The sequence below is a fragment of the Capsicum annuum genome, chromosome 5 (genome assembly GCF_002878395.1).
Source record: "Capsicum annuum cultivar UCD-10X-F1 chromosome 5, UCD10Xv1.1, whole genome shotgun sequence".
Classification (NCBI taxonomy): Eukaryota; Viridiplantae; Streptophyta; class Magnoliopsida; order Solanales; family Solanaceae; genus Capsicum; species Capsicum annuum.
Window position 1 is genome coordinate 36,639,706 of NC_061115.1, and position 27,909 is coordinate 36,667,614.

Consider the following 27,909-nt stretch of genomic DNA (forward strand, 5'->3'; position numbering starts at 1 on the left):
GATAAGGCTTCAAGGATACCATCAGACATAGACAGGACATAAAAATTAGAGCAGAAATGTGATGATGTTCTTAATAAGCTGTCAAAATACTGATAAGCCATCGTCATCATCGTCAGTCTTAGACAAAAAGAGCTAAAAGTGAAGAAGAGCTGACGACATCTATGATAAGTCATCAGACTCCTGATAAGCTATCACAGATATCTTTGTCTATTCGGACAAAAAGATGTAACCTTGATTTTTTTTCCATAATTAAGGTAAACTATTTAAAGTTTTGTTTTAGGGTTTTCTATATGGATTGGAGAGATTATTTGACACTTTGAGTTTTTGACAACATACTTTGATATTTTCTCTCTCTACTCCTAATCTTTAACAACACAACTATTTTGAGAGATTATTATCAGTATTTTGGAATTTTCCCTTGTGATCTAATCTACGATTCATTGATTATTATTCATATCTATAAGTTCATCTTTCAAATCATGAATTCAATTATGTGTTTCGTTCATTGCATCATGAGTGGCTAAACTCCATTAACCTGAATTATGGGATCTAGAGTTAGGTCTTGATGAGGTGCTAAGTATTCAAGATTCAATAGGTGGTAGGATCTCTTGATAATTCTGAATCTTTAATTAATGTCTGTTGGTTGCAAATAGTAGACACACCTGCTTTGATTTGCTTGAGAAAGAAATGAAATATAGTAGGAAGTGAATTATCAACAGGGACTCAAAAATACTTCGTTTAATAATCAGCGCTGTAACAAGGTTGATTAAACTGAGGTAAAATCTGGGCAGTGAATAAAAATTCCCTAAGTCCTATAGGATTAGGGAATTAAATGCTTAAGTAGGTCGAGAGACATTTAAGCATAACATCGATAAAGATAGCTTTTCATCCAACCCACCGCGAGAATCTTGAATCACCATTAGCATCTGTCATATACCAAAAGCCCTAGTGAACATAATTATGGTTATTTCATAAACTCTTGATTATAAAGTGACAAACAATTATTTGTTAAACTTAAACCCCCTATTTCAGGAAACATTAGACTATCAGTGAATTAAATCGCAAATGAATTAATTTCATACCATATTCTATGTGGGATTCGACCCCAACCTAGCTGGGTTTTATATTGACAATGATTGCTTACACCCATTTAAGAGTGTAGTTTGAGCGTTATAAAAAAGGGCACCGTTGCTAGGGAATACGGTTATAAACTAAAGTTTGTGTGCGCTAATTGACTGTTAGTTAAGTTTCCTAGATTTACATTTATTTGTTATTTTTATCTATTTACAGGATTTTTATAGTGTATGCCAAGCACCAGAAGTTTTGGAGAATAGTTATTATCACCTAATCCAGAACAGCAACGTATAGGAAGAATGGTAGAATAAGAAGAGGTTGATAGACTAGCAGCCTTAGCGAGAGCTCTGGTGAACATGGAAAATGTCGGGCAATATGCGCGACATCAAAACCTTGAGGATGAAGATTTAGGGGACAAGGAATTATTGAATCCTGGGAACCCAAGGAGTGCAGAGCAGATAGCTGCGCAAGTGCCACACAATGTTAACCGGAACCATCCATTCCAAAGAAGACAAGATTACTAGCTGGTCCAGTATGATATAAATTATAATGATGTTGGTTTAGACGGGGCAGGTGCAATGGGTGGAATCATTCCTCCACGTTGGCACCTAGAGACAAATTTAACATTATGAGCACTATGATCCAACTCCTTAATCTAAAGGGTTTGTTTGGAGGACTTCCTGGGGATGACCCCAACCTATATTTGGTGAATTTTGTCACCATTTGCAAATATTTTGATAACCCAGGAGTGGGCCAGAACGCTATCCGGTTGAGGTTGTTCCCATTGTCTCTGTATGGGAAGGAAACATTATGGCTGAATGAAACTTATGCCTAATTCCATCACCCACTTGAGGGAATTAAAAAAAGCGTTCGTAGAATAATTTTTTCCGCCCTCCAGGAGGGTACAGTTGAGAGATAAGATCAATAACTTTAGATAGATCCCTACTGACTCTTTGCATGAGATATGGGAGAGATTCAAGAATAAGTTGACACAGTGTCCAAACCATAATATGATGGACCTACACTTGATGGAGACTTTGTATAGAGCCCTAAACTCTATAACAAAGCCGATTGTAGAAAATACTGCTACTGACTCATTTGTTGATCTGTCTTTTCATGATGCCTCAGATATGCTGAATAGGATGACCAAACAAAGTAGATCTTGGCATACCAAGGAGTCTGTGGTAGCATGCCCCACTATTTCTATTGGTATGTCTACTAAACAATGCAGGAGAGATAAGGAAAGAGATCAAGATAGGGCCCATCTAAAGACTCAGATGGACTTTCTCACCAAGCACCTATTATCGGGGAAGACTGAGAAAGTGAAGGCTAGGATGTCTCAAGAACGAATTGATATAAAACCTAAAGAAGAGGTCAATTATGTTAATAATTAGGGGGTTTACAAGGCAATAGCCAAGGGAATCAAGGTCGAAACATTTATGTCAAGCGTGGTTACAAAGACACGGAGCATGGAAATTGGACAAGTAATAATGACAGGAGTGTTTTATATATTCCTCTTAGAAAATGTGAAACTACTACAACTAGCTCTAGAAAGATGTCCATGGAGGACATGATGGAGAATTTATTGAAGAGAGTTGAGGCCACCAACTTTAGTGTAACAACCATGAAGACTGATATGACATCCATCAGTCAGTTGGTGCACTCACACTCCAATGTAATCAAACAGTTAGACAGCAGATGATCCATCTTTCCATTGCAATCAACCAAAAAAAGAGTAGAACATTACCAAGAGATACAGTTTAGAATCAGTGAAATAATGGCTCCTGTATGGCGATTACCACTAGGAGTGGTAAGATCTTACCTTTTCTTTCTGGGGGAAAATCTATAAATGATAAGGTAGTTGTGGATGGACCAGAAGAAAATAATCTAGTGGAGTTTGAGAAGCTGGATAGTTCTATTGATGCTTTAGAGAAGGTAAAAGAGAAGGAAGGGGAAGTGGTGCAGAAAACTATCCCAAGACCACTACCTCCCTTTCTTCTACGATTGAAAAAGAAGGCTGATGATGTAAAATTCAGCAAATTTATGGCAATGCTCAAGCAATTGACAGTAAATGTGCCATTGGTTGAGGTACTTGAGCAAATGCCAGGATATGTGAAATTGATGAAGGACCTTATAACTAAGAAAAGAGCGGTGAGCTGTGAATTAGAGAAAGATCTCCACCATTGTATGCTATTTCTACAAGGACATTAATGCAGAAGAAGACAGACTCAGGTGCATTCACTATTTCCTGCACAATTGGGACTATGGAATTTGCCAAAGCATTATGTGATGTGAGAGCACTCATTAATTTGATGTCATTAATTGTTTATAGAAAGCTGGGGCTGGGAAATCCCATACCCACCAATATGTGGCTCGTGATGGCGGATAGGTCAGTAAAGTGACCTATTGGCATTTTGTATGATGTTTTCATGAAGGTGTCCAACTTTATATTCCCTGCCGACTTCATCATTCTGGATTGAGAGGTGGACTTCGAGGTGCCCATAATGTTGGGTCAACCTTTCCTCGTAACTGGAAGTATATTGATTGATTTAAGAGCGAATAAGCTCTTATTTAGGATGAATGATGAAGTGGTATGGTATGATGTGGGTTAGTCAATAAAGTAGCATAAATAAATGAGTGTGTTCTCAGTAGTTGATATGTATTATGAGGACGAACAGGAGGTATCCATAGCTGAGCAACTTGTTATCAAACCTTTGGTGGTAGTCATGATGAATTATAATAGTGAAGGCATCGAGGAGTATGAAGAGACAGTTTGTTCTTTGACAGGAATGGGTTCATAACCGTATGCTCCTAAAAAGCTAGACCTTGACCTTGCTAATTGAACACCACCACCATCCAAGCCATTTATTGAAGAGCCTCCGGTGTTGGAATTGAAAGAACTGCATGGGCATTTATGGTACGTATTTTTGGGCAATGGAAACATGCTAGATGTTATTATTGTGGCTGATTTGGATAAGAAATAGGTAAACACACTTATTTTAGTACTTTGGAGGTGTAAGAGAGCTATAGGCTGGACCATTGCGGATATTATTGGCATTCCCCCGGGCATCTACACGCATAAAATTCAACTTGAGGAAGATTGTATTCCAACCATAGAGTATTAACACCGTCTTAACCCACTAATGCAAGAGGTGGTTAAGAAAGAAATTATTAAGTGGTTAGATGCAAGAGTGGTTTACGCTATTTCTAACAGCAAGTGGGTGAGCCCAATTCAATACGTGCCCAAAAAAAGGGTATGACGGTCGTTATTAATGACAAGAATGAGTTGTTCCACTCAGTCCTTTAACTGGGTGGAGAATTTTCATGGACTACCGCAAGCTGAATTCTTGGATCTGAAAGACCACTTCACGATCCCTTTTATGGACAAAATTTGCATTGCTCTTGAAGATCAAGAGAAGACGACATTCATATGCCCATATGGCACCGTTGAATTTAAGAGGATGCCATTTGGGCTATGCAATGCGCCCGCCACTTTTCAATGGTGTATGATGTCTATCATCTCAGACATGGTGGAGGACACCATAGAGGTATTCATGGATGATTTCTCTATGGTGGGTGATTCATTCGAGATATGTTTGGAAAATATGAACCTATCCTTGCAAAGATGTGTTGAGTTTAATTTGGTGATTAACTAGGAAAATGCCATTTCACGATAAAGGAGGGCATCATTCTCGGCCACGAAATTTCTGAAAAACGAATAGAAGTTGATTGAGAAAAGTGGAAGTTATTGAGAAACTACCACCTCACATTTCAGTGAAGGGAGTGTGTAGTTTTATTTGACATGCCGGCTTTTATTGGAGATTTATAAAAAAAGTCACAAAGATTACAAATCCACTTTGCAAACCTTTGAAGAAAAAAGTGAAATTTTCCTTCGATGATGAGTTCTTGAAGGCATTTGAATGCGTTAAAAAGAAATTGGTTGAGGCCCCTATTGTTGTCACACTTGACTGGTCAAAACTATTTGAGATCATGTATGATGCAAGTGGTTTTACCCTTGGAGCTGTATTGGGATAAAAGAGAGACAAGCTGTTTCATTCGATATATTATGCCAGCAAAGCACTGAATGGAGCGTAAAAGAATTACACCATCACTGAATAGGATTCTGGCTGTAGTGTATGCTTTTGAGATGTTCAGAGCTTATCTACTTGGAACCAAAGTAGTGGTCCACACCGACCATGCTGCCTTGAGGTATTTGATGGCTAAGAAAGATGAAAAACAAAGGCTGATTATATGGGTATTGCTATTGTAAGAATTGACTTTGAGGTCAAGGATAGGAAAGGTTGTGAAAAACAGGTTACAGATCATCTGTCTAGAATGAAAGGTGCATAGAAAATTATTGATAAAACAAAGAAAAATGATGCATTTCCTGATGAGGAGATCCTGTTTGCCGCTATGGAAAAATTTCCTTAGTACGCAGATTATGCAAATTATGTTTGAGTGAGGTCATCCCAGAAAATCTTTCTTTCCACCAAAGAAAGAAATTCTTCCATGATGTGACACATTACTTTTGGGATGAGCGGTACCTATTTTAGTGATGTGCAAATAATATTATAAGAAGATATGTGCCAAAAGTAGATGTATTGTGCATATTGGAAGCATGTCATGCTTACCCAGTTGGGGGTCACCATGAAGGTGACCGAACGGCTAGGAAGGTGTTCCAGAGTAGCTATTATTGGCCAACATTATTCAAGGATGCCTATGAGTTTGTGCTAAAATGTGACCAATGTTAGAGGCAGGGGTCAATCTCTAAAAGACATGAGATGCCCTTGACTAAGATGATTGAAGTGGAATTATTTGATGTCTGGGGCATTGAATTCATGGGTCCTTTTGTAAGCTCGTACGGGATAAAGTATATTTTAGTTGCTATTGACACGTCTTGAAATAGGTTGAAGCTATGGCCTTGTCTGATAATGAAGGGAATAGGGTTGTTGTTTTTCTCAAGAAGAACACCTTCTTTCGCTTTGGAGTACCATGTACGATCATAAGCGATGGAGGATCTCATTTTTTTACAACAAATTGTTTTGAGCAGCTTTGGTAAATTATGGGGTGAAACAGAACGGAGTAGCTACTCCATACCACCCATAAACCAGTGGGTAAGTGGAGGTGTCAAATCATGAGATTAAAGCCATCCTAGCCAAAATGGTGAACGCTAGTTGGAAAGATTGGTTTCAAAAGATCGATAATGCCTTGTGGGCATATCGTACTGCTTTCAAGACACCCATTGGCATGTAAAAATTTTAGCTGGTCTATGGAAAAGCTTGCCACCTACCAATAGAGCTGGAGCGCAAGGCCTTATGGGCACTCAAAAGACTGAATTTGAATTGGAAGGAAGCAGCAAAGCTGAGACTGGGAAAATTGAGAGAGAGGGATGAATTTTGTCTCAGGGCATATGAACAAGTGGATCTATATAAAGAAAGATAAAAAAGTACCTTGATTAAAGGATAGAGAAATGGGAGTCCTACAAGGGTGACTAGGTGCTTCTGTTCAACTCTAGACAATTTGTTCCCAGGTAGGCTGAAATCTAAGAGGTCAGGTCCTTTTAAAGTTATCCAAGTCTACTTATCTGGAGTAGTGGAACTTGAAAATGATGACAATAGTACCTTCAAGGTAAATGGGCAACGTGTCAAACTTTACATTGGTCTAAAAAAGTCAATGAAAAGTATTACCATTATTTGTATCGATGAAGTCTGAAGTAATCGAGATACCTGATACTTTCCACGATGTTAAATTAGGCACTGCATGGGAGGCAACCCATGAACCCCAGAATTGATCTATTTCAGGTATACTTTAGCCCTCAGTTTAGTTTTGTTTTGATTTTAAGTTAAGTGAATAAGGTAGGATGTTGTTGTAATAATTTTTGGTAGATAATTAGGAGTAATACAGGTACTTGAGACAGTTAGCTTGGTTTGTGACTTTTGAGCACCTTTCCATTGGTCTGAGTTTATAACTATGTGAATTGCATTCATTTGTGATCGCAGTGCATCTTTTTATGGCATTAGTCTGGCAACTTGACGATTTTTGCTGAACAATTTACATGAATCAGATAAGTAGTGATGTGTTATATACTTGTGTTCTACATTTGTGTGTGAGGTCTTACTTAGTTCCTGTTGTGTGTCGAATATAGAATTTTCCCTTTAGTCCTGCCTAGGTTGTAGGATAGGGGTTAGGAAATGATCATAGGCTGTTTTGATTTTTGTCCACTTTATCCAAAATGACCTTCCCTTTGTACATAAGATCCCTTGATCCCTATTTTGAGCCTAATTAGCCTATTTTTTTCTATGACATCTCTCACCTTCCCATTTATATCATAATGAACCTGTTTTGGCCCTGGTCCTTCTTTGATACTGTACACCTTGACTTAGGCAAACAACCTAAGTTAAGGGTGTCTTTCATAGGGGTTCGTGATGGAAAATGAATATAAAGAGAGGAAGAATAAGAGAAAAAAATAAAAAGTTGGGTGCGATGAAAAAGAAATAAGAAAAGGGAAAGCTACGTAAAAGATGATAAAAAGATAATATGATGATTGAAAAGACCGCATCCATCTTGATCATGAGGAAGAAGAAAAGGTTGAGAAGTGAAACCCTAAAAGTTTAGTGTAGTGTCAAGGAGGCATAGTCACTCTAAAATGTCCATGAATATCATTCCAACCCTGACCGACGTTACAAGCTTAAGAAAAGTCCTATAGTGATCCTAACTGACCTGTCTGAAGACTTAGGTACTGACTATAAGGGCAAGACTATATAATTTGACATGCAGTGTTTGGAACTTTATTTTGAGAGTGAGTCTTGTGATTGTCCCTATATTTATGTATATGAATTCTAATATGAGTAAAAAAGGGATTTCTTTATTGTGAGGGCACACTGGGTATATTGCTAGTCACTGACTTGTTCAGATAGTGTGATCTTGGTATGTCATGGTTGTTTTGATAATTTTTTGCCACATCTTAATTCTTGTGAGTAGCATGAGTGTTCTTCAAAACATCAACAGTGAGTTTTAAATTAACTGACCTTGGAGATGGTGAATGTATTCTGAACTAATATGAATAGTTAGCTGCCAAAGTGTACTTTGTATTCTCTTAGTTATGTCATGGTTTCTTTAGGACAAGCAATTATTTAAGTTAAGGGTGTTGATGTGTGAGCCTATGCTAACATATTTGAGCTTTTAACTCTAAATAATTGCAAGATCTTAAGCAACTTTAGTTGTTTTTGATTAGCTTACTTTGATTTTGCAGTAAATGTTGAGATATAGGGAACCAAAAATAAGGGAAGCAAAAAGGCTAAAATGTGAAGAAAATAAAAGACAAGTGTGGTTGATGACATTTATTATAAGTCGTCAGCCCAGTGATAAGCTATAAAAGACAATATCAACCTTAAATAAGAGATGAGTTTTAGCTGGAAGAGTTGACAACATTTTGTGATAGGCCACCAGGATGGTTAAAAGGTGTCAAGGATAGCGTCAGACATAAGAATTGAAGTAGGAATATGATGATTTTCTTGATAATCCGTTTAAATTATGATAAGCAATCTTCATCGTCGTTAGTCTTAGATAGCAAGAGACAACAGTGAAGAGGAGCTGACGACATCCGTGATAAGTCGTCAGACTCATGATAAGCTCTCACAGATGTCGTCGTCATTTCCAAGGAAAAGCTGTAATCTTGATTTTTGTTTCCATAATTAGGGTTAACTATTTAAATCTTTGTTTTAGGGTTTTCTAGGAGGATTGGAGAGATTATTCGACACTTTGAGTTTTTGACAACATACTTTGATATTTTCTCTCTCTACTCCAAGACTTCAACAACACAATTATTTTGAGAAATTATTATCAGTATGTTGGAATTTTCCCTTGTGATCTAATCTACGATTCAGTAATTATTATTCATCTCTATAAGTTCATCTTTAGAATTATGAATTCAATTATGTGTTTTGTTCATTGCATCATGAGTGGCTAAATCCATTAACCTAAAATATATGATTTAGAGTTAGGTCTTGATAAGGTGCTAAGTATTCAAGATTCAATAGGTGGTAGGATCTCTTGATAATTCTGAATCTTTAATTAACGTCTGTTGGTTGCAAATAGTAGACACACCTGCTTTAATTTGCTTGATAAAGAAATCAAATATAGTAGGAAGTGAATTATCAACAGGGACTCCGAAATACTTCATTTAATAATCAGCACTGTAACAAGGTTTGTTAACCTGAGGTAAAATCTGGAAATTGAATAGAAATTCCCTAAGTTCGAGAGGATTAGGGAATTAAACGCTTAAGTAGTTTGAGAGACATTTAAGCATAACAACAATAAAGATAGCTTGTCATCCAACCCACTGTGAGAATCTTTAATCACCTTTAGCATCTGTCATGTACCAAAAGCCCTAGTGAACATAATTCTGGTTATTTCTTAAACTCTTGATTCCAAACACCAAAATGAAAGTGACAAACAATTATTTGTTAAACTTAAACCCCTCATTTCAAGAAACATTAGACTATCAGTGAATTAAATCGCAAATGACTTGAGTTCATACCATATTCCCTGTGGGATTCGACCCGAACCTAGTTGGGTTTTATATTGACAATGATTACTTACACCCATTCAAGAGTGTAGTTTGAGCATTATCACTTTTTGGACCTTGAAAATTTCCTAAGCTTTGAGCTTTCTATCTTATTGTCGACTTAACCATACATTCAGTAAAGTGGGTAAGGGTCAGGTGATCTTCATCGTTAGCTATCCAATGGGTAGTGATTGGGTTTCATTCCGACTATCCTTAATCATATTAGTAACCTGCTGACATGACTTGTATCAAAGTATAATGGGTCATAAAAATCCTTGAGGATAGGTTACGAGTGGTAGGGTTGCGTCGCATATTGTCCAATGTACAATCCCTTATGGTCATTTCTTGGATATGACTAAACCATACAAGTCATATGTTCTGGTAATAAGTGGACCATGGAGTCATATGGTGGACTGTGTATAGGTGTGCAACTCACTATCTTTGTGATGACTTAAGGGTATGAGTCTTATGTTGTAGTCATGAGTCAAGGGGGTCAACACGTAACCACCTGCATCCTTTTTTCAATTTTAAGTTTGGGGCTTTCTGGGAATTTCCCCTTTTAACTCCCTTTGATATTATGACTTGAAACACCATTTGGTACTTTATTAACACATTATTCACATTAAAACACTCTTAGATTCTCTATCAAACTCTTTGTTTAAGCAAAAGCTAGGGTTTCATCAAGATAATAAATTAAGGCTTTCAAGGGTGGTTTGTCTCCATACTTCTTAGTGTCTAAGGCATGTGAATCTTCGATCATTGTTATTTTACCAAAAACATATGTTTTAATGTATGATTTTATAGTATTGTTATGGTTTTGAAATAAAGGTTGGGGGTTTTAGATGATTCATTAATGTTTCTCATGATTTAATTATGGTTTTTTTAAGTTTTAATTATGGTTTTACATATATGTGTGCATGGGAATGGTGATTTAATTGAGTGGTCATTGTTGTCCCAAATTTGATGATTTTGGATTTGATAATGGCATACCCTCAACCTGTTTGTGAAATTGTTAATGAGAATGATTTTGTCTCATAATTTTACTCTTCTTGGATTCTTTACATTGCATAAGTGGTTAAAGGAACATGAATTGGTTTTGGAAAGGCCTTGGTGTTCATAGTTTGATTATAAATTGTTTTGGTTTAATTGGAAATGGTGGAGTCTAATTTAATTTAATGGTTTATATGTCATAAGAAAATAGACTTGCAACCTCTAATTTTGGTATGACGATACCAATGGTTAATGCCTAATTAAAAGACTTCTTGGTAAATGGTTGGGAAGGTGTAAATGATTTTGTATGGTCTTAAAGGGGTTTGAGTGGCAAAGTCGTTAAAGGTGGAGGTATCGAGGGGACCAACACCGGAAACTCATTTTTGCCGATGTGAGGGTGCTATTAGTGACCATGTGCATGATATCGCATGTTATATTTTTGGGATGTACTAGTCATCTCAGGTTCTTTTCTTCAGTCATACGACTATCACACACTGGGGCCTTTTCAGCAAGGGGAGTTGAATCCAAATAACTTATGGGTAGTTTTAGGACAGTCAAGCTACACAACCCAGGTTAAAGTTTTAAATAAATGCTAAACCTTGTTCCCTATCCTGACATGATATATATATATTTATATATGATTGCATATGGTTATTTGATTTGGCTTAGAATTATTTTATCTTTATCCCTGAGTTACATGCTTGCATTCACTCCGCCAACCCTCTTCGAGCGATGTATCCACACACGATGGAGGAACCGTTCATACTACCATTCCTCTTGTTTAGTCACTTGGATTTCGGGACAGATTTAAGTTAGATTAAAGTGGTGAGATTTAATACTCAACAATACCCTATTTCATGCTTTGGACTTCTTTTCATTATTATTTCTTTGGTTTTGGTTTTGGCTATAGTCGGGGGCATGTCCCATTCGGATATTCCTTATTCTGGTTAAAGGCTTTGTCAGACTAATATAGGCATGGGTGGTGTCGGTATTAGTGTTAGCATTGGTATTGGTATTGGTTGGATATTTAGTTGAGGTTGTTTGGTTATAATTATAAACTTACTTCACTGTGCTTAGATTATTATTGTTTTATCTTGTTATGTGATTGAAATTCATCCAACATGGGGTGTAGTGTGGTTAATGATGGGGTATTAGGGTATGTCTCCACTCCTATTTTAACATGATATACTCGACACGACTAGGCCTTCATTTAGGTCATGTCAGATTTGTATCATAGCCCTAGACTCATGGTCATTTGGGTGTCCGACATAGCCATGTCGAGTAGAGTCTATTTTATGGGTGTGTAGCACGCCACACTTATAAGGGAGAGGCAACGAGATATTTAGTATTGTTTCCCTTTCTTGTTATTCTGTTTCAAGTTACAGAGTTTGAGGTCCATAGTCTCTCTAATTTCTATTTGTTTGCTTTTCAGATCATGCCTCCCCAATGATATAAAGCTCATAGAAAATCCTCTATCCCACTTGGGGACAATGCTAATGGGATACACTCTTCTTATGGGGTATAGACTTGGTGTAGGTGTCCAATTCCTGATTACCCTTCTAGAGTTCCACCAGTCTCCTCCATCCTTCCCGAGCGTCTTAGGTTGATGTGATGAATGATGAGTTTTGTCAGTCTATCCATATATTAAGGTTGTTAGATTCTTAGGACGAGCATGGTGTTTCCGTTATTCAATATTCTGAGGCCACATGGGTTGTCCATTTTATGAGGTTAAACCCTTCAACCTTTACCGATCATTAAGGTTGAGGACTATCCTTAAGGTTTTATTGATGACACAGAAAAGATCTTCCATATTATACATTCTATAAACATCGAGGGTGTGAAATTTTCTGCCGACCAACTAAAATATATAGACTATCAATGGTATTAGGAATGGGAACATTCTAGGGTTATCGATGTTGAGTCATCCTTATGGGATGATTTCTCTAGTGTTTTTTTGGACCGCTTCTTTCCTCCAGAGCTGAGGAAAGCGAAGGAAGAAGTGTTTGTTAACCTGAAGCATGGTAAGATGTAATTCAAGGAGTATACCTTGAAGTTTCACCAATTGTCGTGGTATGCTCCGGAGTTAGTTTCTAGCATACGGGCTAGAATGAGGAAGTTTGCTTTTGGATTATCATGAGACTTGATTTTGGAGAGTACGGCTGCCTTATTACACAAGGACATGGATATCTTCAGGTTTGTTGTGTACATGCAGTAGGTTGAGGAAGAGAAAAGGAAATCGGCGGAGATAGAGGAAAGGCAGAGCAAGAAGTTTAGATATTTTTAGTAGGGTGGTGTCCAACAGCAAAGTTGTATAGGTGGTTGAAATTGGTCCAAAAAGAAGTGGGGCAATTCTGGGTCTTACTCGACGGCTAGTGTTCCCTACCCAAAGTTATTTGGTGATAGGCATAATCATGGTCGAGACAATCATAGTGCGTAGGGTGACCAATCGCAAGCTAGTGGGGCCTAATCAACAACATTATATCCTCCCTGCAAATTTTATGGTCGATTGTATCAGGGTTACTGTGATGAAGCAAACGACAAGTGCTTTAATTGTTGTCATCTAGGGCATATACTTAAAAGTTTTCTTATTGGTAAGGTTACCTCTGGGGAAAACAATATTCCTATTGCCACCTCATCAGATACGACACCAACGAGTGCACCATCTTTTCAGAACTGACTCTATGCACTCACTAACCGTCAGGAGTTCAAGGCATCGCTTGATGTCGTTACTGGTATGTTGAAACTCTTTTCCAATAATGTGTACTATTTACTTGATTCGGGGTCCACTATCTCTTATGTTACCCTATTTGTGGCTGTGCATTTTGGTTTTGGTCCCAAGTGTATTTCAAACCCTTTTTATATTTCTACCTTGATGGGTGACTCTGTCGGGGCTAGAAGATTCCATACGAGTTGTGTGCTGTATATAAGTGGTCGGGAGACCTTGGTGGATTTGTTCAAACTAGACATGGTTGACTTTGGAGTCATATTAGGATACATTGGTTGCACTCGTATTAAGCTTCTTTAGATTGTCAGACCTGTAAGTTTGTCTTTAAATTCCCTAATGAGCTGGTTATTGAATAGGAGGGTGGCTCTTATCACCTAAGGGGAGGTTCATATCATATCTTAGAGCTCGGAGACTAATCTACAAGGGGTGTCTCTATCATTTGGTCAGGGTTAAAGATTCTAACTCAGAAGGTCCTTCTTTACATTCCACCCCAGTGGTGAATGAATTTCTTGAGGCATTCCCTGATGGCCTCCTGGTGTTCATCCCGATAGAGAGATCGATTTTGGGATTGATCTTGTTTAGGACACTCATCCAATATTTATTCCCCCGTATATAATGGCTTTGACTAAGTTAAAGAACCTTAAGGAGCAACGAAAGGATCTTTTAGACAAGGGTTTCATCCATCCTAGTGTGTCTCCTTGGGGTGTACCACTTTTATTCGTGCGTAAGAAGGATGGGTACCTTCAGAGGTGTATTGATTATCGGTAGTTGAATAGGGTGGTGCTAAATTTTAAATACCCACATCCAAGTATAGATGATTTGTTTGATGATAAGACCTGAACTAGGGCCTAGTTGTGTCGGGCTCGTTAGGTCAAATCAGGACTGGAGAGCCCCCCCAAATCTAATCATAACTATTTTGCACCCTATGTTGGATGTATTCCGAACATAGGACAAGATGGAACAATCATAAATAAAATACATTGGTTAAAGTCTATAAATCTATCCAACAAGTGTCAACCCAATACCAATACCAATTGCAAGGCTGATACGAATACCGACACCGCCATGCCCAAAGTAGTCACACAAAGCCTCTATCTGAAAACAAAGAACATCTAGTTAGGACATGAACCCGACCATAGCCAAAACCAAACTCCAAGAAATAAAAAAAGTATGAGAAAGTATCCATCATATGAAATGGGGTATTCCAGAGTATGGAAGCTCACCACTTTATCCGACACAAAGTTGTCCTCGAATCCAAGATCAATGAGCAGAAAAATAGTATGGTCGATTCCTGCATTGCGTGGGGATATAACATCAGAAGACAGGTTAGAGGGTAAACATTAACATGTACTCAGGAATAAGGATAAAGTAATGCCATTGTTCAAAACCAAAGTAAATATCCAAATGGAATCAGTTTTATACATATATAAATATTATGCCGAGAAAGGGAACTAGGTTTAGCATGCATTTAAATAGTTAACTTGGTTGTGTAGCTTGACATTCCTAACACCATCCATTGGGCTATATGGGTCCAGTGTTACCCCCTGAATGGGCCCCAGTGCATGTAGCCGCACGAATAAAAAATATCATAGGGGTTGAGGATTCCCTTATACCCTTCACCCTCCATGATACATATATATAAGTGTAACACCCCGAGTCTATACCCCGGATGCTACACAGTGCTAGCAACCCCGAAGGACCACCAAATAACCCATGATTGGTACCTACTGTGAACTAAAATACTGATATTACTAAAATAAATGCAGAAGGTAGGATGGAATCTCCACAAGGTTCATAACTAAAAACAAATACTAAATACTGAAATATCTATTTGAAATACTCTAGTTTGAAATCCTCTAATTGTCTGAATTATAGATTTGATGGGACAAGACCCCAAGTAACCCTGACTACTGAAAACTATACTAAAATACTGAAATAATACTCTATCCTCGAACTATGAGGACTCACCACTAAGTCTACTGCTGACAGGGTGGACTGCTAAGTACAGTCAGGAGCCCGTGCATCTGAACCTATGATATAAGACATCATAGCTCAAAAGAAAAGTATGCATCAGTACTTTGAATATATAGGTATGATAAGTGAGGTAGGTTGATATGCATGTGTTCATATGCATGAAAAATAACTAACTGAATAACATGAACATATCTGAATGAGAGTGCATGCATGAATACATAAACTGTAGCTGAGATCATGTCAACACTGGTTACTGAGTTCTAAATAATGATTAACTGATATCTGAGTTTACTTATCTGGGTGACTGTATCTGACAGTCCTGATTCTGTAGAACCAAACCGAGTTCTATACTAAAACTTAAATTATGGGAGGTAATCATCTAACCGATATGCCCCTCTCTGAATGGATTGGGGTTTAACCTATAACCCCAGTTGAAAGGGTGTTAGTACCGTTCCATGGGTAAAAACAAGCTGTGAGTTAACCCTCTCTGACAGGAAGCTCTTTGGTCAACCCTTATTGGTAGGAAAACTTGTGTGAGATGCATCAACCCTAGTCTAGCAGGAAGATATCTCAACCTATGCTGGCTACGTAGTCCTATAATGCAGGGATTGCTACTTAGGATCAAACCCTATACTGTTAGGAGTGCCCCCATCCCTGGGTTCGCTCGGTGCTGAATCATACTCCCAACTGAATATACACTAAACTATTTTTTAGTCCATATTAGGCTTGACTAAACTACTACTGATAGTACTGTCTAACTGAACTGAATTGAATTCACTAGGTTCTGCTAACTGACAAAATAATATTGAATCTGGTTAACTAACTGAGTTTACCAAATTATGGACTAAATACTGAACTGAGACTGTGACTGATTACCGAATACTACTATTTGTAACACTGTTGAGACTTTTCTGTAACTACTGTAGCTCTAGTTAGGTAGCTAAATTTTTGGGTATTGAATATCCCCAGGACTCAATAGCATGAAAAGCAAAGCATAGAGTAAACTTGAAAAGGATAACACTGTGCACTAGTTCATAACTCATCCATAGAGATATTTTATTAAACACCTATAAGGTATAATTTTACATATATACAAACATTCCATGAATTATTCCCCATTTAACTCACATGAGCATTTTAACAAATACTTGGGGAGCATAACTATGCACATGATACTAAAACAACATCTAGGCATCATAACATAAATTCCCAAATTCATAAATTCAATGGATTTAACATGAATTAACATGATACTACACACATAATAATCAATTCCACATAAAACTTGTAATAGACCATGAATTAGAAACCCAATTAACATTATAATCATGAATACACTTAAATCCAATCATGGAAATCATGGAATCAATTTACTTGAAGTTTAAAAGAGTTTCTTGGACTCCAAGGGTGAAAGGAAACCTTGGATGAATACTTCACATACCTTGGTACTTGAATTGACTAAGGTTGATGGTGAGTTCTTTAATCTTGAACCTTGAATTAGAAGCTTTAGGGTTTTGTTTCTTGAGTAATTTTGAGAATAGTGAATGGATTTTGCCTCTAAAGTGGATAGATCTTGTGTTTTGGGGAATGATAGATGTGGAAAAATGACCCAAATACCCCTGCCGATGCATCTTTTTAATGACTAAAAAATGGCCTAGTGATACGCCGACCGACACCCCATGTTAAAGGGATTGACACTATGGCTAATGCACCGCGTAGAGTCTATGTCGGTACACTGGAAATTGCACTGGGAGTTGGAAGAAAATATTCCTCGACACGATAGGCGAGGTGGCACATCGAGATCGCATCGATACATTAGTTTGAACTCCTAAACATACTTCAAACGATGTTCGAAAAATCCAAAACTCGTCCGAGAACACCTATTGACATTCCTGATCATGAAGCAACTTAAAGATTGATATTTAATGGTGATAAGGGTCTTGTTATAAGATCACCAACTATGAAGGCTAAAATAACACTATGTATGAATACTTATCTAAAATTTTCTAAGTCTGAGACCTCTTATCAATCTTTAAAGAACTGAATTAAGCTTAGGATTTTGTAGGGTTTTAAAACAAGTATAAACTTAGGGGATTCCAATGTACCCTACAAGTATACGGTCACCATGACCAACCCTCATGTTGGCAACCATGAGTTTCTAGTGTCCATCTAATGGTGTCACACCTTCATGGTTAGCTATCATAACCCGCCATTATTGACCTTGTTAAAATATTTAGCACATAATCAAACCACCAATTCTAGAGTTTATTACCAATGAATTATAAAGTTGTATAGTCATACCGACTATATCTTGCAAGCAATGTAATTAGCCAACCTTTAGGAAATTCCCATATACCCCATAGGATTTGTAATCAACCAAAACCATGGCCACCAAGGACTTTCCAAATAATTTAATTTATTCAAATCATTCAGGGTTCCATTATCATTTTATTCAATGCAAGGTTTTCAATAAAAGTCAAGCTATGTGATAAAACATTCTCTTTGGCATTTTAACAAATATGTTGAGGGCATATATTTTCAAAAACCAAGAACTAAATAACCACTCCCATGCAACCATATGTTCAAACCAAAATTAAAACATCAAAACCATCAATAGAACATGGGAAAACATCATCCAACCATTAGAAACCAAAAACCCCAATATATATCAAAAAACCAACATAAACCCACAATAATGCCATGAAAAAAATTAAGTTAAACATGCGTTTAGTTTTAATTAACAATGAGGAAGGAGTAACATGTCTTACATACGAAAGATGATGGAGAGAACTACCCTTGAGAGCCTTAATTGACCACCTTGAGGAAACCCTAGCCCATTTTGTAACCAAGTCCTTTGAGAGTGTTTAAATAGTGTTTGATTGTGAATAAGAGGTTAAGGAATCCTCCATAGGTATTTTAAGTCTTGGTGGTCAACAGAAGTTAAGAGAGAAAATGTCCAGTATAGCCCCAACTTAAATTGTAAAGATTTTGCAGTAGGGTATGGTTGGCTCCCCTCCAATCGTACACACACCATATGAGTGGTACCTTCCACTTTTAACTTGATCAAAATGTTGGACATCATATTATTTCATACATACGAATCCCCTAACCCTAATCATACCTTTACCATACGACAAGTACTAACCTAGTCGTACCTTAAGAAAAATGTGAATGGGTAGACATTGGGCAACATATGGTTTGGACCCTACTTATCATATAATGTACATATGAATCTTATGGATTCATTTTGTAGCTTGGACAGAAAATAACCAAAACCACACTGAGTAGCTATAACACCCCGCATTTTTAGGCTAGACATTGAACCATTGTTCTTACGTGTGTAAACTATAACCCCACGATTTATAATTTAATACATATGTAATAATATTATCCTAGTGTGTGAAGTTATATCTTGGTAAAAAATATTCGTATGAATCACTTAGAGCAAATTTGAGCTAAGAGCCTTTGATTCGACTAAATTTTTAGTATTTGATTCTACAAGGGTCAACTTTGAATGTGTATATCTTTTGATATATGTTTAATTTTATAGATCAATAACCACCAAATGATTTATAATTGAGTTATCTTTCCAATGATACTAATTTTTCCTTAATCCGATACTCGACCAAAAAAATATGTCTATTTTTGTGAGAAATAGTAAGGGTTCACGATAGCCTCGCGTTGCAAGGGCTATTCCACCTTCTTGGGGTTGTGTCACAAGGGATATTCCCTAATAATAGGGGTCATTTCATGAGGTTTAGTTACACGTGAGAAATAGGCCAAGGGTAGTTGGGTCCTTTTCCTCAACCCAAGTTGTCCAAAAAATATTTTGGGACATTCAAGAGGGAATTATTTGCTCATGTTCCTCAAAATTACTCACTAGAAACCCTTCCCCTTTCCCAAGAACAAAAGGTCAAGATTTTCCTAAAAAGAACACAAGGATTGAAGGTTCAATTTCAAGATATCCTCAAGAATCAATTCAATTAAGGTATGTGGGTATTCATCAATGAGATCATTTCACCAATTGAGACCCAAAACCCTTTCTTTTATTAAATTATGAATTTTTCCTTCATTATGGAATTTCACATGTTCAAGATGATTTAAATTCATGGTTTTTCTTAGTAATTTTAATTCAATCCATGCCCACATATGATTCCATGTAAAATAGGTTATGTAATGCCTTGAACTTCAAGTCCTTATGCATATTTAAATTGATTTTATGTTAACTTATCAAATTCATGCATTAATTCAAGTGTCTAAATGTTTTTGCAAAGTTTAACTCATTCCCATGGTACAATTTATGAAATTTACCATGTTAATGAATTGTCTTATGTTTTGGGTCATTTAACTATTATTTTTATACCACTATTTTAAGCATTGTTTACGTATTTTGTGATCATTCAGTATTGGAGGGTTATGAACACCCGATACCCATCTATTTATACATGTCATTGTCTTTAAGTTACAAGTCAGACAAGTCATGATTTTTATTACTATATTCAGACTACCAAGTTCATGTTGAGCCTTATAAGTATAGTACCATGTCATGTTAAACCATTAATAACACCATTGTCATTCAGTTGGGAGTAGGATTTAGAACTGAGAAAACCTAGGGATGTGGGCTCACCCACCAGTTAGGACTGGGTCCGTAGTACCATTCCCTATGTTTTGGAAGTATGTATCTATGATATTTAACCTACCAATTTAGGAATGACACTCTCTTTGGGGTCACCCGCTAGTTTAGGACTGACTCCTTAGTCCTTTGAGGCATCAGATTAGTGGATCCATATAGCCATGTATTAGTACCCGTGGTAAGGTATTGACACCCTTCTAACTAGGGTTACAGGTTAGATTATGATTAGCTCAAATTGGGGAGTGTTGGTTATGAGATAGCTCCCACAGGTTTAGTAAGTATTCAGTTTATCTTAGTTTAAGTTTTCTTGACCAAGTAATCAAATTTAAGTAATTATTCAGTAAGATTTATAGATTATTCATGTTATTCAGATCATGTCAGTACATGCTATACTTGGTCTTGCATTCTTTATTTTCCTTGTTCATGTCTTCATGCTTTGTATCTATACATGACCCTTAGTTCAGATTTATATCATGTTTAGATTTATATGAAATTTACATACAATATTCATGTTTTACCACTTCCCATCTCTGAATCTACTTATTCTACAAAAGTAAATATTTAAGAAACTAAGTGTAGTGATTCTCCAACTTAATAGATTACATTTTGTTTCTCATGTTTTAAGATACTTCAGCTTTTAGTTGATTTTAGTCTCTTGATGAGTCTACCTACAGTTAGTAAGCATATTTTAAGATTATGTATCTACTCACTTTAACTTATTGAATTCACCCCTACTTACTCAGTACATTCAAAAGTACTAATTCATATATATGTCTATGTGCTACATTGATTCATAATGTACGTACGAGTTATAGCCCATACATCATAATCAGACAGTTGGCAATTTCCAACCAGCAGGTGATGAGTTTCCTATTTTGGGACTCCAATCAATTGTACTTTATGTACTATGTTTTTATTAATCATATGTATTGATTAGTTGTTGTTGGAGGTATTTCTCATCTATCTATAGTAATTATAGTAGAGACATCACAGATAGTCAGTAAGAGTCGTTACATATAATTTATATTTTTTTCTTCAGTTTATCATGATGTGAACTTTGTCAATATTACATTTATTCAGAGTTTTTCATGATCATGTTTCTGCTCAGAAAATTTAGTTTTTATGAGATTTAAGTTAGCTGCTTAAGATGTATGCCAGTACATGAGATAGCATGGGATCACTTATGATTCTAAGCATCATGTTAATACTGGGGTTAGCCTTGGATCATGAAAAATTTGGTATCATAGCACAAGGTTCAAGTGTCCTAGGTTGTCTATAAAGCCTTGTCTAGTAGAGTCTTGCGAAATAGTATGGATATGTTTGTACTTTTCTTCGATAGGCTACCGTGCATTTAAGAAATATTTTCCTTCTTTCATGTATTAGATCATGAAGAATAAGTGTTTTATATGAAATTATGAAGTTACTTATGTTAATCTATTCATGAGAACTCTGCCTTATTCTTGAGCAAACGAAAATAGCCAAACTTATATCCTTATAGATAGAGTTTTCTCAGACAATCCCCATAGAATGTTATGGGATTATATGCAGTCTCAAAAGTATCCCATCGGTTCCTTTATTTTTCAAGGTAAGAAAATTATGCTTTCACATCTCTTCTCAGAATACTATGATAGCATATGATCTCGAGTTAGAAGCATGGACTCAGAATTTTAAACGTAGTAGAGTTAGGATAATGTTTTCTAGATTAAGCAAATTATGTATCTATGTGGATACTTTTATGAAAGGTGAACCTGTAGGTTTGAACTAGTGCATACAATAATTTAAGCTTATTGATTCCAGATTATGTATGATAATATGATTTAAAGATGTACCCATGGTGATATGGGTGTATTATTTTTATATTTTTATAGTGTGTGTTCTTGATGGTACCCTTAAGTTGCTAAGTGTGAGTGAGGCTAGTTGTCTAGTATATGATGTTCTTACTAACTAAGTTACGGGATATAGGTTTTTGATGTTGGATATTCAGGTGTAATGGTAATTCTCATGGTTTAGGAAAAAATTTAAGTTTAGAGATGTGATACTAGTAGGCTATGATGGAAGTATGGTTTATTAAAGGTTTGGAAATATCCATGTTACATGTTAGAATCTAAGATTGAATTGTGTATGATTGAGCTACAAGAAAGAAGAGTTGAAATTCTAGTTGGTGTGAACTAATGTTACGCTAATACTCCTAAAGATTCTAAGTTTTCCCGTGTTTAAATTATTATATAATGGCTATTGGGGTTATAGAAAGTTAAGAGTTCTATCTCAGAAGAAAGTACTAGTAGAGGGTTGTACACTTTCAGGTGTAGTCTTTCAGGGTAAATTTATTAGTGATGTTTATTATTATATCCCAGACTCTAGAGTAAAGTTGTTGTAATTCAGTTTAGAATTTATAAAAGGGGTCCAAAAACTTAGAATGATGGGTTAATGCTAAGGGGGATATGATAGAACAAAAAACCAAGTCAGGCTCTCAGATTCTAGTAATGATGCCTATGACACCCCAAATCTCATACCGGAAATGCTACATGGTGCTCATGACCCCGAAGGATCAAATGCTAACCTATGACTGATATATGTATATGTATACTATATACTATACTATAAAATGTGGAAACATAAACTGAAAGGACATAAGGTTCAAATTGTGGCATAATATCTAATTAAAATAAAACAACTGAGTGGGGGGGTATGAAATACCCAAAACAAAACTGACATAAGCTATCTGAACATACTGTAGTCAGGAAGTCCTCTAAAACATAACTATCTGAATAAGGAGTTGATGGGACATAAACCTAACTAACTCCAACTAATAAATTAATGAATTACATAATAACATAATGATCATGTCCTCGGATGATGAGGACTCACTTCTAACTCTGGCTACTAAGACTAGAATACTAATGGTGCTTTGGAGCTCGTGTCTCTGAACCTATGGTATAAAACACCCTCGCGTAAATGCGTCAGTAAGATTGAATATATTGGTATGCATGTGAGGTAGGCTAAATACATGAGGTTCATATGCATGAACAATAATAAATACATATTGACTATCATGACCATGAGAATACATGCATAAGACATAATAACTGACACTGATACCATGATAATATCATTACTAAATCTAAATACTGATAAAATAACATCTTGATAACTGATATAAATGATAACATGAGTGACTATATCTGACAGTCCTAAATCTGAAGGAACTAGCTGAGTTCCATACTGTATCCAAGTAGACTATATCTAATAGTTCTGAAATCTGAAGAACTATCTGAGTTTTTTTACTGATACTGATACTAAAACTTTAGGAAGTAGCTATCTAACTGATATGCCCCAAATGATGTATTATAGCTGAACTGGGGTCCAATATGTGCGCTGATGGAAGGGTGTCAATACTGCACCACTGGCAAGGACAACATGTGAGTGACCCTTGATCTTGGGTGTATTTATATGCCTAAGCACCAAAACTTATCCATGTTTTAGCTAAGTTTAGAGAAAAAATGCCTAGTTTCTTATTTTTTTACTCTACTTTTATGTAATTGAGCTAACCGATGTGATTAGCATGATTTTAGGTATTAATTAGGTAGATGAAGACATAATAGCACTATGGAATGCAGATGACATATGCCACAAGAGAGAGTAGTAGTCTGGACCAAATGTGGTGCGTAGAAACTATGTCCAAGACTAGTTTGTCATTTATAATTAGTTCATGGACTTAGAAGGAAATTATGAGAGACAATATTATTAAAAGGCTTAATGGTGAATTTTTATTCATTATTGAATTATTCTGTATTAGTTTTTGAAAGGAGAGTGGCGGCTTAGCTTGGGGTGAGAGAGATAAAATGTTTCATCTCTCTTATTTTTACTATTCGCACACCAAGATCATCTTCTAGTTTTGGTATGATGAATATTTCTGTTGTGATTTCTATTTTATTCATGAGTAGCTAAGTTTTTAGTTAGGGTTATGGAAGCGTTGTAGCATACAATGTATTACTTTGGGTTTTGAATTCATTATGCATTAATTTGTTTACATCATACTCTCTTCGCTTATCTTGAATTCTCGTGGTAGCAAACATAGAGGATATTCCTTAAAACGTAATTTGTTTGAAAGAAAGGTTGATGTTCAGAAAAGAGAGTAGTGACAAGAAAATAGGATTACCAACCCCTATTTCATATGTTAATGCCTTAGCAGGATTAACTACTTGGAGATTTTGTATTGTTTTTGGTAAATGCTTTTGATTCCATAGAACTAAAGTGAATTAGTCCTTAATGGTTAAGAAACACTAGGATTATGTTATTAAATACAATATGTTTCTCTGCAAGCATGATGCATGTATGAATTCGTAAAGCCTATAGTTAGAAAGTATTGAAAACTACAAGGTGAACATAACCCTAGCTTGCTATTTCTCTAAATTTTAATACTGCTGCACGTATTTCATCTTGTTAAACTGAAAGCATTAATTTATGAACTGAATCAAATCCCCCTATTTATTTTATGGAAACGAATGATTAAAAAGTCAACTAATCTACATACAACTTAATTAACACCATATTCCCTGTGGGATTTAACCCCAACTTAGTTGGGTTATATATTTGACAACGACCACTTACTCTCTTGTAAGAGAGGTGAAATTTGAGCGTATCAAATTTTGGCACCGTTGCCGAGGAATGCGGTTGATGATTGAGTTTATGTGTATCAATTGATTATTAGTCAAGTTTCCCTATTTTATATTAATTTGTTGTTTTTGCTTGTTATAGGCTCATTGTTGTTTATGCCATAAACCTAAAGTTCAGGAGAACCATTATTACCCTTTAATCCTGAACCTCATCTCATTGAAAGAATGGCTAACCAATAAGAAACTAAAATATTATCCGCTTTGGTTAATGCTCAAATAAATCTATAGAATGCAGATAACCTAGGTTGGGTACCTAATCAAGATGAAGAAGACCTGGGAGATGATAATTTAATTGACCCAGCTAGTAGGAGGTGTACAGTAGGGGTAGTTGCACCTGTAAATCAAAATTGTCCATTCAAAGGAAGACCAGACTGCCAAGCTGCACAGTTTGATGTTGACAATAATGAGGATGATTTATATTGAACTGGATCTATAGAGGAAATCATTCTACCACTACTAGCTCCTGGGTGAAATTCAACATCACTAGTACTATGATCCAACTACCGAATATGAAAGGACTATTTGGTGGATTACCTGGTGATGATCCAAATCTATATTTGGTGAATTCCATCAGTATTTATAAGTCATTTGATAATCCTGGAGTGGGACAAAATGCTATTCTTCTAAGATTGTTCCCACTGTCTCTGTCTGGAGAGGCAACAATGTTGTTGAATAAGCTGACTCCTAATTCTATAACAAACTAGAGGCAATTGAAAGGACCTTTCCTGAAAAGGTTCTTTTCGCCCTCCATAATGTTACAATTTAGGGATGAGATCAAAAACTTGTGGCAATTGGCCAATAAAACTTTGTATGATACTTTGGCGAGGTTTAAAAAGAAGTTGACTGAATGCCCAAACCATAAGATAACTGACGAACACTTGATGGAAATATTATATAGACCTTTGAACTCACTTACAAAGCAAGTAGTGGATAATACTGTAGGAGGAGCTTTTATGGATCTCACCTTTACTAAGGGTGCGGACATGTTAGAAAGAACGACTAAGACAAGTAGAGCTTGGCATACCAAAGATTCTATGGTAGCAAGTAATACTGGGTCTAGTGTAATATCAGTAGAGCAGCATAGGAGAGAAGAGGAGTGTGATCAGGATATGGCTCACATGAAAACCTAGATGGATCTGCTCACAAAACATTTACTAGAAGGGAATATAGAAAAGTTAAAAGTTGTGGGGTACCATGGCAAGGGAGCTGAATCAAACACTGAGGAAGAGGCTAACTACTTACATAACTAGAAGGTTTCCAGACCGGTGGTCAAGGAAACCAAGGTTGGAACCATCAAGGAGATTGGAAGAATAAAAGTGACAGGAGTGGACTGTATGTACCTCCTAGAAGTTGTGATAATGCTGCCACCAGTTCAGGCAAAATATCCATAGAGGACATGATAGAGAAACTATTAAAGGGAGTTGAGGCGACCAATTCTGGGGTGACTACTGTGAAGAGTGACATATCTTTCATGAGTCAACTAGTAAAATCACACTCAACTGCTATTGAAAAACTGGAGTAGCAAATAAGCCAATTCTCCGCAACATTCAACTAAAGACAAAGTGGGACTCTACTAAGTTATACAGTGAAAAATCTGAGGACTGATGGATCGTGTATGGCCATTACCACTAGGAGCAGTAAGATGTTATCTAGTCCAAGATTAGAAGCATCCTCTCATACTGATGTGGTCAAAATAGATTTGGAGATGGTTGATAAATCTTCAGTGGTGCCTGTGGAGTTGGGAGGTTCAAAAAAGAAGAGTGCGGAAGTAGAACAACATACTAAGCTGAAGCATGTTAGTGATGTGGAAAAAGACATAAAAAGGGAGGTAAAAGTTTCTCCAACTGAAATCCCAAGGCCACCGCCCTATTTCCACAATGGTTAAAGAAGAAAGAAGATAATGGAAAGTTTAGTAAATTCATGGCTATATTAAAGCAGTTGACAATGAATGTGCCCTTAGTTGAAGCACTGGAATAGATGCCCAGCTATGCTATGTTTATGAAAGACCTGCTGACAAAGAAAAGGACTGTGAGTTATGAAATGATAGATAATCTTCATCATTGTGGTGCTATTGCTACAAGATCTATTGTCTAGAAGTGAGCTGATCTGGGAGCATTTACTGTTTTATGTACAATTGGATTACTGAAGTTTAAAAAGGCCCTTTGAAATCTTGGGGCAAGTATAAATCTTATGCCATTAATGGTTTTAAAGGAACTGGGTTTGGGAGATCCTACGCCCACTAATATGCGGCTTCTAATGGCCGATAGATCTGTAAAAATGCCGATGAGCATTCTACATAATGTACTTGTAAAAGTTATGAATTTTATATTTCCTGCCAACTTTGTAGTTCTTGATTGCAAAGTGGACTTTGAAGTATCCATAATTTTGGGTAGGCCGTTCTTAGCAACTGGGAGAGTGTTAGTTGACATGGAGCTAAATGAGCTAAAATTTAGGATCAATAAGAAAGAAGTTAGTTTTGAAGTATGTCGGTCTATGAAACAACAAAAGGAGATGAGTGTCTTCTCGATTGTTGATGTATTCTATGAAGATGAGCTAGATGTACCTATTAACGATAGGTCTGTTGTGGAGACCATAGCTGGTTTAGTTGAACTTGCAAGCAAATATATGAGTGACTTCGAAGTTGTTGGACTAGGAGTAAAGCATTGTCTTGATCCAACAAATAAGGTACAAATGGTATCATCGATGTATCTTGATGAAGTCTGAGTAGTCAAGATAATGGATTCATGCCGCGATGTTAAATCAGGCGCTACATGGGAGGCAACCCTTGATTTTATTTTAACTTTATTGTGTTAAACAAAAATACAAAAAGAAGAGTCGAGCCACGACTAAAACTACGACGCTTGGTGGGAGGCAACCCATCCTTATAATCACTTTTGTTTTTTTCTAGTAAGTGTAGGTGGATGAAGTACTAAGGAAGATATTAGTACCAAATTTTATTTTGGAATTAAGCTATGTCAATGTGGTAAGTTTAGGAGTGATGGCAACATTACAGCTAAATTGGAGTAGTCAAATGTGTAAGGCTCATGTATGATTCAAATTAGAGTCGTGCCTCGAATTATGTTAATCTGACCCAAAATGTTTCGCGGTGTGACTTTATTTTGTGACTTTCAATGAGGTCTGTGGTGTATCATAGGGATTGGGCCAATGTATAGAGCTTTCCCACTGCCTCATATAAAAATTATTATGCATAGTGTCAAATTTTAAGTGTACTATTGGGTGTGGCACTCAATTTCACTTGAATATTGGTAAG

At 36.4% G+C, this 27,909-nt stretch overlaps 1 protein-coding gene across 1 annotated transcript in view; it reads left to right on the top strand.

Moving 5' to 3' along the window:
• Positions 1–2,862: 2,862 nt before the first annotated feature.
• The window catches only part of LOC124898471, a 57,004-nt gene continuing 31,957 nt past the window's right edge, over positions 2,863–27,909 (top strand). The window contains exons 1-2 of the mRNA XM_047412119.1: positions 2,863–3,225; positions 3,291–3,463. Of these exons, the coding sequence (XP_047268075.1) occupies positions 2,863–3,225; positions 3,291–3,463 (536 nt within the window). The remainder of the gene's footprint in view (positions 3,226–3,290; positions 3,464–27,909) is intronic.